We start from the raw sequence: 10,167 nt of genomic DNA, 5'->3' as shown, positions 1-10,167 counted from the left end.
CTAAATACAGCCGTTCACGCTGTAGACCAGGATCGAGATGGGATAAGACTTTGATTTAAGCTTGTCATTGTGAGCTTTTATTTGTGTTGAAAGAAACATGCTCTCAATGAGAAATTCTTAGTAACTGAAATTTACACTCAGTTGGGGTAGTGACTTCATTCTCAGTGTCATTTGAGACTCACCGTTTGGTTTACAGCATCAACACTCGAGCGTCACCATAATCTGACAATCAGTGGAACACTGGCGCGCTGCTCATTCCGAAGGCTGATCTCACCTTCTTACTCTGTATTTATGTCTCCAGTCATAGTTTTGCTGCTACTTAGACTGTAGGGTCTGAGTTAAATGCTGACAAGGGCTCGAATTAATATTGCAATTTTATTACAATGTGATCAGCACCGTCTTGGTTTTTTCCTACATAGAGAGTGTGCAAATGAATAGATTTTCTAACAAGTTGTTACATTTATTTTAAAATGTGCTGTTGTAATGGTGCACAAATGGACACATTCCTTAACTTAAAAATGGGATGAATGAGTTTTTTTTTATGTTTTGAGAAAGTTGAATAGCCCCTCTGTTTTCTGAAATTAGCAATAAATAAATAAAAACTGAACATGCTGATTCACCATCTGAGTTACATTGTAGAGATCCAACAATCCTGGTCTTGTGTTACGATGTCAACCTGCCTTGTACCTCTTGCTGCCTAAGACATTGAAACAGGACACTTGCCTGCGGTGTGTTCAGACTCTAATTCGAGCAGGCATGGGATTGCGATTATCTGAAAAACTGAAGACCCTTGGGATGCCAAATGCAAAAATGTAAAGAATTGAAATTGTTTTTGCATTAAAATTCAACAAGCAACACAAATAAATTACAATTTGAGGATAAGTATCAGTGCTTTGTCTTATTTTTCCAGTTCAAATGACGGAATGGGATGCAACATTTGCGTATAATAGTGAAGGGATCTTGTGTGGTTCTTGGACAACTTTAATCTGAGATTACTGCACATTAAAAAAAAAAAAAAAAAGGTACAAATGTAATTTCAGATTAGGGCACATCAGGTACTATATTGAAACCTCTTGACCCCTTTGACAAGTGCATTTTACACACACTGTATTTTGTAATACAGATAATTTTGCAATGTAAATGGATATTTATCGCTGTACCATGCTTGTTCAGTGTTATTTATGAAATAAAACTGTTGGAAAATCACACAAGCGTGTTTGTTGTGTTGTGCTATGCTGTGCAGTCTGCATTAATACCCTATTTTTTCTTCATTTAATTCAGTGTATCTTAGTGTCTTAGAATGGGTTCCTAACAGAAGGCTGTTTGTTTGCTGATAATTCAGTTTAGTTACAGATTGACAGTGTTGTATTGTACGATTATGTAAGATTTTGTCCCTCGAATGGTTCCCCCCTCTTTCATTATCCGTTATCTTTGAGTTTCAGTGGCATGGTACAAACGTCACCATTATCTAACCTAAAGAATGCGATCTGAACTGTGAAATGATTGGGAAGATCCAACCCCATCTGATGGGAAAGCGTAACTATTTTACAAGGTGCCGATTTTTGTATGATGTGATTTGTACAAAAATGTATAGCTTTTTATGAAAAAAGTAACTGAACTTTAAACATAACCAACCCGGTCTCACAGGAAAATGTTTTAAGAACTATTTTATGAGATGGCGATTTCATATGAAGTTGAACAATGTGAATCATACAAAAACATATCACTTTTAGAAGGGGGGAAAAAAGCATAAATGTCTACCCCTAAACATAACCAACCCAGTCTCACAGGAAAACATAACTATTTTACGAAATGGCGATTCTGTATGAATTTTTACGTGAATTGGACAAAAACGTATGATTTTTTTTGTAAAATAGTAACCATAAACGCTAACCATAACCAACTCAATCTCACGGGAAAACTTAACTTTTTTTATGAAGTGGTGATTTCATATGAATTTGTATAATGTGATTTCATATAAAAACATATGATTTTTAGAAAAAAAGTAAGCATGAACATTCACCCAAACATAACCAACCCAGATTACCCCAAAAATTAAAATTCTGTCATTTATTATTCATCCTCATGTCGTTCCAAGTCCATAAAACATTCATACATTAATCTTCGGGACACACATTAAGTTAAAAAAAAAAAAAATTGAATATAAAATCTGAGCTTCCTGTCCCTTCCGTCGGAACTAGACTCATGTACGGCTGTTACCGGAAGCCAGTGATTCTAGTTTATAAAGTTATAAATATGGATATTTTTCTTACAAAAATGCAACGCTTCACCTCAGAAGGCCTTTATTACCACCCTGGAGTCATATAGATTATTTTTATGATGGATGGATACACTTTTTTTGGGCTTCAAAATCTCAGGCTCTATTCACTCCCATTATAAACCTTGGAAGAGCCAGGATATTTTTTTTTTATATAATTTCGATTGTGTTTGGCTGAAAGAAGGTCATATACACCTAGGATGGCTTTATGGTGAGTAAATAAAGGGTTTATGAAAATGAACCCAAAAATGAAAATTACCTCCATAAAGGCATTTGTATCTGAAAACAAAAAAGTGTTTGTGAGAAAGTATTTACAATTCATTCTATTCATACCAAAAAGTATTAATGAGATGAACAAATTCATGTGAATTCATCACCAATTCACCAAAATGTAAAATGGTTCTGAATTGCCTTGAGATTGTGTTGGAAGATCTCTGCTGGAGTTGTGCCATGACTGTAACCTTTACTGCGTCCTTGATAAGGGAAAACCCTCCTGGAAAAGTGCTGACCAAACAAACACTGTGTTCTCCCTGTTTTTTCCTTGTTGTTATCAGTGATAGCATATGTGGTGTGGTATACTGACATTTCTGTCTTTAACGGTTGGAGTATGACTGATTCGAAAGTCTCACTATTCCCCCTTCACTGAAATAGCATGTGCTCCTGGCCATGTGTCAAACCAATTCAATGTTCTACAGTGATGCCTATTGAGGGGAATAGCATTGAGATTCACTAATATGTCTCATTGGAGGAAATCAGGAGGACAAAGCGATCAGTAAAATAATCTCCATGTTCTTCTGTCGGCTATAAGTACGCATAAGCTAAGCAAGATGTTCAAACAAAACCAATTACAGGACTGGCCCTTTAAGTGCAGTAGACGTTACCCCGGTGAGAGGGCCAAGGAGAGTGTGTTTGCGCTCCAAGCAAACTTCTGTAAGCCAGTCATACAGACCCAGAGGGCAGATCCGTGGCAGTCTGACCTGTTTTACATTTAATATTTACTCATCTGACCGAGCAAAAGGTTTATTAGCCTTGGCAGCGGGGTGTCTTTTCAAGGTTGTCTGGAGTCACGTGCCCACCTTGCTTGAGACAGCTGCTGCCTTGACACTTCGTTCCGGAAATTTAGGGCAGTTAAGTGACCTCACACTTTTCTTTCAAACGGTTACGGGGATAAGAATTTATCTAAACGTTTTATTTTCATAGAACCATTTATCCAGTGAGCTCAGACCCTGGTAGTTTTAGCATCAGAACATGTATTTGTTTAATAGCATTCTGTGATGGATGTCGGAAATTACATTTTTGGAACAAAATGGCTGACAAAATATACAATAGTATTTTCACACCTTTTGGACAGAATTTGTTTGATTGGTAATAATGCTCAATAACAGTATTGTTTGCAAGTTCCATTTACCTATTTTTCACTGCACAGCACGTCATATTTCATAAAGCTCTTCACTGACACTGTGGTAAACAAGTACACTAACTTTTAAGAAAGCTTTTATTTGAAGCAAAATTTATAATATTAATAATAATTAAATGTTTAATAATATATACATTCATACACACACACCTTCCTAATATTGTGTTGGTCCCACTTTTGTGGCCAAAACAGCCCTGACCCGTTGAGGCATGGACTCCACTAGATCCCTGAAGGTGTGCTGTGGTATCTGTCATCAATATGTTAGCAGCAGATCCTTTAAGTCATGTAAGTTGCGAGGTGGGGCCTCCATGGATCGGACTTGTTTGTTCAGCACATCCCACAGATGCTCGATTGGATTGAGATCTGGGGAATTTGGAGGCCAAGTCAACACCTTAAACTCGTTGTTGAGCTCCTCAAACCATTCCTGAACCAATTTTGCATTGTGGCAGGTGCATTATTCTGCTGAAAGAGGCCACAGCCACCAGGGAATACTGTTTCAACAAAAGGGTGTACATGGTCTGCAACAATGCTTAGGTAGGTGGTACGTGTCAAGGTAACATCCACATGGATGGCAGGACCCAAGGTTTCCCCAGAACATTGCCCAAAGCATCACACTGCCTCCTCCGGCTTGCCTTCATCCCAGCTACAGTAGCTTGTCTGTTTGATCGGACCACATGGGCCTTCGCTCCCCATGTGCAAAAATTAGCCTTGGCCACCCATGACCCCGTCGCCGGTTCACCACTGTTCCTTTCTTGGACCACTTTTGATAGATACTGACCACTGCAGACTGGGAACACCCCACAAGAGCTGCAGTTTTGGAGATGCTCTGACCATTATTTTAGTATCTTTTCATAATTTGAAATTTAGGGGTTAGGGTTTGGGACAGCCACCTCCCAATAGAAAGTACCCAATAAATGATGATGAGATAGAGATATATATATATTTATTTATTAAGCTTATGATATTTTAAATATTATTGTGACAATAGACGGATTAGACGGTTCTTAGTAAACATCTAAGATTTGAATAATCAAATGATTTTCAAATGTGTTTTTTGGTTGTGGGACAGCAGTTTGCACCAATTCTGAAGAATGGCCCATATACTGTATACATAAAAATTATATATACACACACAATAGTTTCAATAAATAATAGTACACTGTACCTCTGTTCTAATGTACCTCTGACTTTCAAAAGCTTATTTACACTAAGGTTTGTGAAATACTGACCACTTGTGGTAAAATATAGGATGTACAACATGTACCACAATAAATCAAGTTCTTATTTATTTAAATAAAATCATTTAAATTCAGTCAACATTTTCACATTTTAAAAATTCCCAGAAAACATTAACACAACTGGATTTATACCACCAAGACATGGGAGAGCAGAGTTGAACTGAAATCATGGTTTGTGGTAAAATATTTTGTACAACAAATACAAAATAAAACTGTGGTAATGAATACAGAGGTTTAAAGACGTAAATCATTTGATTAAAACCCTTCTCTCAATAATGTTTCTTTTTGCATTATTTTATATCCAGCTATGCATCCTATTATTATCTATATACCTTTTGTTTCTTATACTGATCTGTAGTCTGAATTTGTAGGCACTCAAAACTCTTTGAAGAAACCAACTATCTTCTAGATGGAAGACATCTGGTCTTTTTGTATTTAATAATCATGTGTTGAAAGTGCTGTAAATTCCCCAGTGATCACTGGTATAACGGCCACAGTCTAGTTTCTCCGTTCCAACCAAGACCATGTGGTCAGGAGTGAGCCCTGGCCCAGTTTTAGCAGACCTAAGGAAGATACGGTCGAAGCGACATTTGCTGATGTAAGGCACAGTCTTATTGCTGTTTGCTTTGGTGTCCCAGGTGTATCGGCAGTGTTCCTGTTTGCCCAGCTGTTCCCACACGTCGCACACACCTGGAGGCAAACCTCCAACCTTTACCACCTACGCGGACAGAAACAGTCTTCAGAAATGCTGCATCGCACTAGTGACTTTCACTACACTTTCATTCCTCCATCATATTTGGAGCTATTGTGATGTTAGTGTTTCCTAACCCTTTTTTCCTATTTACAGGCTCATGATCATCCGTAAAACCCAAGAGACTTCCATCAACACTATAGCAAAAAATGGGTTCATTTGGACTTGTATTATTAATACAATACATAATTTCACACATTTTATTTTCCTTTAATTTATTAATGGCCCTCATATTTAAATGTACCGGTTCTATAGGTTTAACCAAGCAAATAAAAAATCTATCCAAGCATACCCTTAAAGTTTGATCTATATTTTCTATAGGTTAAACAAACAAATCACCCATCTAGTCCATGTGGTGAATTTTAAAGATTTTAATTTACCTCAGCGTCTCTGAGATTGGTGTCTCCAGCAAAAATGACAGAGGCATCTTCTGGTGCCTCCTTTATCTTTTGAAGCATGACCCGCAGTTGTTTCATTCTCTCCTCTGATTGGTTCTTACAGCTTTCTAAATGTGATGTCATCAAGTACAGCTTTCGACCTGAGAAAGTCACCTAAAGAAACACGGTCAAAAAAGAAATGAATGTGTGTATAAAAGATGAGAAACATTTAATTACGAGAGACAGCAACCTAGAAAAGTACGGTACATATATTAAGGCCTGTTCACACCGGGACGATTTTCGCGCCCGTTTAACGTCTCGTGACCGACGTGCAAGATGGCAGGCATATATGGAAAGCCTAGAGGGCCAAAAACAAGTTAATTTTAACGCGTATTTAACACGTGAAATACGCGTTGTTTGCGCGTGACAAATCAGCGTGTATTTTATGTGCATTTCATGCATATTTTATGGGTATTTCACATGTTAAATACACGCTGATTTGTCACGCGCAAACAACACGTATTTCACGTGCATTTAACGCGTGAAATACGCGTATTTAACCCTTAAATGCATGACTGTTTCACCAAACATTCTTAGATTTTCGGGTCTTTAGCGACCGGATGTATATATAACATGGATAGATCTATAATATATAAAAATCCTGATATTAGAGTAACAATTACAGAAGAATAAAATAAAACATATTTCGTTACCTTTTGGAGCCTGGAAGGGTTCAGTTTGAGCAGATGTTTTATACCATCACCACTGTCCTCGTCAGAGCTCATTTCCCAGTATATTAGGCATCTGGATCATATTCGCGATCTCACGCATATTCTCAAAACTCATTTTCAACGTCTTGAAAATAAATATTTTGATCACTGACAGCTTCCTTCACCAGATCCATCATTAAGTGACAGTGACAGTTATATTTGGTTGCGTTCAGTTCTTGCTCTGCAGTAAATCGCTGAGCCATTTCAAGTTTTGCAGATCATACTTATTGTTTTGTTTTCTGTCTGAGGTGACTCTGAGTGAATTGTCACTTCATCATTGTGTATCAGACATTGCCACCTTGTGGAATAAAGGTGAATTACAGTTATTTTGTCATTATAGATTCATTTATTATTGTGCAGGGAAAAAAATACGTACAATCTTACACACCTCGGGTCGTTAGCGACCCTATACAATTTTGACAAAAAACTAGTGGAAAAACAGGCATTCAATTATAATTTTTTTTTCTTATTATATTGTTTAATATGGATTGATTGAGGAATACTAAGAAGGTTGATGTCTAACTTTAAAAAATGAATGAGGAGGAGGGTAGTGAATGACATCTCGGGTCCCTAAAGACCCGAGGTATGCATATAAGGGTTAGCACGTTAAAAACTGGCCGACCAATGATATCGGCGCTTTTGTTCAAAGAAGAAGATGAGCTGCTAATACTGCTTGCCAGTTAACAAAAAATGTGTGATAGTTTTGGCAAGCACGTAAATACTGTCTCTCTTCTTCTGCGTGACAAGCGAGTGTCAGAAGCATAAAGTGCCGCAGGCACCACCCTGTGTACCGTGAGCGCCATCTCCTGAATTTGCACGTTCACTCAGCGCATCGCCAGTGAAAATCGCTTGGGTGTGAACACTCAAGACGTGCCGAAAAACATCTTGAAAAACACTAGTGATAAGCACGCGATATTCGTCCCGGTGTGTACAGGCCTTTATTGTATGCATAACCGTTAAACTTTTGGAGTCAGTTTTATTTTAAAGAAATTAATACTTTTATTCAGCACGGATGCATTAAATCAATCAAAAGTGTTGTAATTGTAATGCAATTTCACAATATTACTGTCAATAAAATCTGTCAATTACTGATCAAATAAATGCAGCCTTGATGAGCATAAAAGACTTCTTTCAAAACATTAGAAAATCTTACCAACCCCAAACTGTATTTCTGATTCCATTAAAGATATAGTTCACCTACAAATGAAAATTCTGTAATCATTTACTCACCCTCAAGTTGTTCCAAACCTGTGGGTTTTTTTGTTTGTTTGTTTCTTCTGTTGAACACAAAAGAAGATATTGCAAAGAATGTTGGTAACCAGACAATTGATGGACCCCATTGACTTCCATAGTAGGAAAAAAATACTATGGAAGTCAATGGGTCAACCGTTAGCAACATTCTTTAAAATATTTTCTTTTGTGTTCAACAGAAGAAAGAAACTCATTCAGGTTTGGATTGGAACAACATGAGGGTAACCTTTTCATTTTGGCGTGAACTATGCCTTTAAGAAATACACCTGTGCCATTAATTACATCCCAAAACAATCTTATAAACCAGAAACTCACCTGAGCAACTAACAGATTTCTCAACATTTGTGTTGTAGGATAACAGATGATCTCACTTTCCACAAGTTTTACTCTTGATTTCTTCAACATTATTGCCGTGAAGTAACCATCATCGCTCCCTTTAATGACAGGAGAACTTCATGAATAAGCAAATAACCCATAAATAACTTCACTGAGATCATTCTCTTACCTTCAACAAACAGGTAGCTGACAGCACGTTTCTTAAGATACTGAATGTAAGTTGGAATGAGTTCTTGAAGAAAAACCACATCCGGTGTATATCTACAAAAGAACAACAGAAGGAAACTATGAGTAAAACCAAACTCCCTTATTGTCACATAATAGTATTTAAATTTAAAAAATTTGACACTTTGAGCGCTGTGGAGCGGAATAGTAAACACCTCTGATTGGCCATTGTGTTCACGTGTTCATCAGATTTGTCTGTGAAAGTCAGTACTTTTGACAACGCTATCACATAACGCATGAAATAGAGGACATCAGGGGTCTCTAAACAACTCACAGAACTAGATATGAGCACAAGCCCCTGGCACGCTCTGCAAGACTTAAAGTGTCCAAACCATCCACATTCCAGCTGATGATGGAGAGCTTGCTGTCCTCAGCATCGGATTCGGATACGCCACTTTCGGCCTGACTTTTCTTCAAATTCACACTGCTGGAGCAGGTGGGTTCCTCTGCTGTCAAGTCAATGCTGCACAAAAAAAAAAAAACATTTGGAAGGAAAAAGAGACAAAGTCAGCATGAAACAGAAGCTGCGATAGTCTCAGGCACATGATTTTTTTTAATTATAAATGATGTGCACGGATAAATGGCTTAGAATAAATACTCCAATATTCCATTTGTTTAAAAAAACAAGAAATAATTGTCAATTTTGAATTCATGGTGACTTTGTGTGGAATATTGTTAATTAAAGGTATAGAGTTAATGAAGTTTTCAGTTTCTAATAAATAGTATAGGGTAGAGAACATTACCAATCCACCTTGTCCGTCTTAAATTTCTTCTTTGTTCCTGAACTATCCGCAGAGTCAGAAGAATTCACCCCCTTTCTCTTATTCCCAGACACATCTTTAGTTTCCTCTGCGTCTTCAACATCAAAGACTGAATCCATATGAGCTTCAAAGAAAGAGTTCAATGCTCTCTGGCAGAAACACATGGATAAAACAAAACAAAAAAGCTTTTTACATGAACGGCAAACATTTTAAATAAGCAAACTAAACATGCTATACTCAATCAAATGGCTTTGATCGTAACTTTACCCTTAAAGTGCGTTTATTATTTGCAGTAATAGTGACATACCTCCATGTCCCACTCATTTTCTGCCAAATAACACTGCGCCACGGCACTATCCGAGCCAGAGACAGAGGCAAACTGATCGCAAAGACTCGTTCTCGTTTCCTCTAAAGCAGACATTTGTTGATCCTTGTGGTTACCTGACATTACGGTGCTGGACATGCTCGTCGAATATAACGGCGGGACATGAATGTGTACAGCTACAAAAACATTCCGGGTGGATTCCGCGAAAATACCATACGGAGACTATATCAATATTAACATATGCTCGTCATATAACTACTTCATATACACTTTAATATAAATCACGACCTCAAAGTATTATAAACTTAGTTTTCTCACTTAACGTTGCATTTGTTTAACTAAAGAGTTATTGTTGTTCAAATAGAGGGTTTCCGGAAGAATTTAACTGTAGTACTAAAAGGAATCGGTTCTTTCGAGCAGTAACGATTCAGCAACTCT

At 37.4% G+C, this 10,167-nt stretch overlaps 2 protein-coding genes across 2 annotated transcripts in view; both read right to left on the bottom strand.

Annotated features, from left to right (window-relative positions):
• The window catches only part of bzw2 (basic leucine zipper and W2 domains 2), a 440,416-nt gene that overhangs the window by 414,214 nt on the left and 16,035 nt on the right, over nucleotides 1-10,167 (bottom strand). The window lies entirely within an intron of this gene.
• tdp2b (tyrosyl-DNA phosphodiesterase 2b) lies at nucleotides 4,956-10,116 on the bottom strand. The gene is made up of 7 exons (XM_079829677.1): nucleotides 9,712-10,116; nucleotides 9,387-9,553; nucleotides 8,918-9,106; nucleotides 8,588-8,679; nucleotides 8,398-8,516; nucleotides 6,065-6,235; nucleotides 4,956-5,651 (listed from the first exon to the last, which is right to left on the bottom strand). The coding sequence occupies exons 1-7, from the start codon at nucleotides 9,865-9,867 to the stop codon at nucleotides 5,376-5,378; spliced, it is 1,170 nt and encodes a 389-aa protein (XP_079685803.1). The 5' UTR covers nucleotides 9,868-10,116; the 3' UTR covers nucleotides 4,956-5,375.

The sequence above is a fragment of the Gobio gobio genome (genome assembly GCF_949357685.1).
Source record: "Gobio gobio genome assembly, chromosome: 11".
NCBI lineage: Eukaryota > Metazoa > Chordata > Actinopteri > Cypriniformes > Gobionidae > Gobio > Gobio gobio.
Note: the sequence above shows the minus strand (reverse complement) of the source record. Positions and strands in the feature narration are given on the sequence as shown.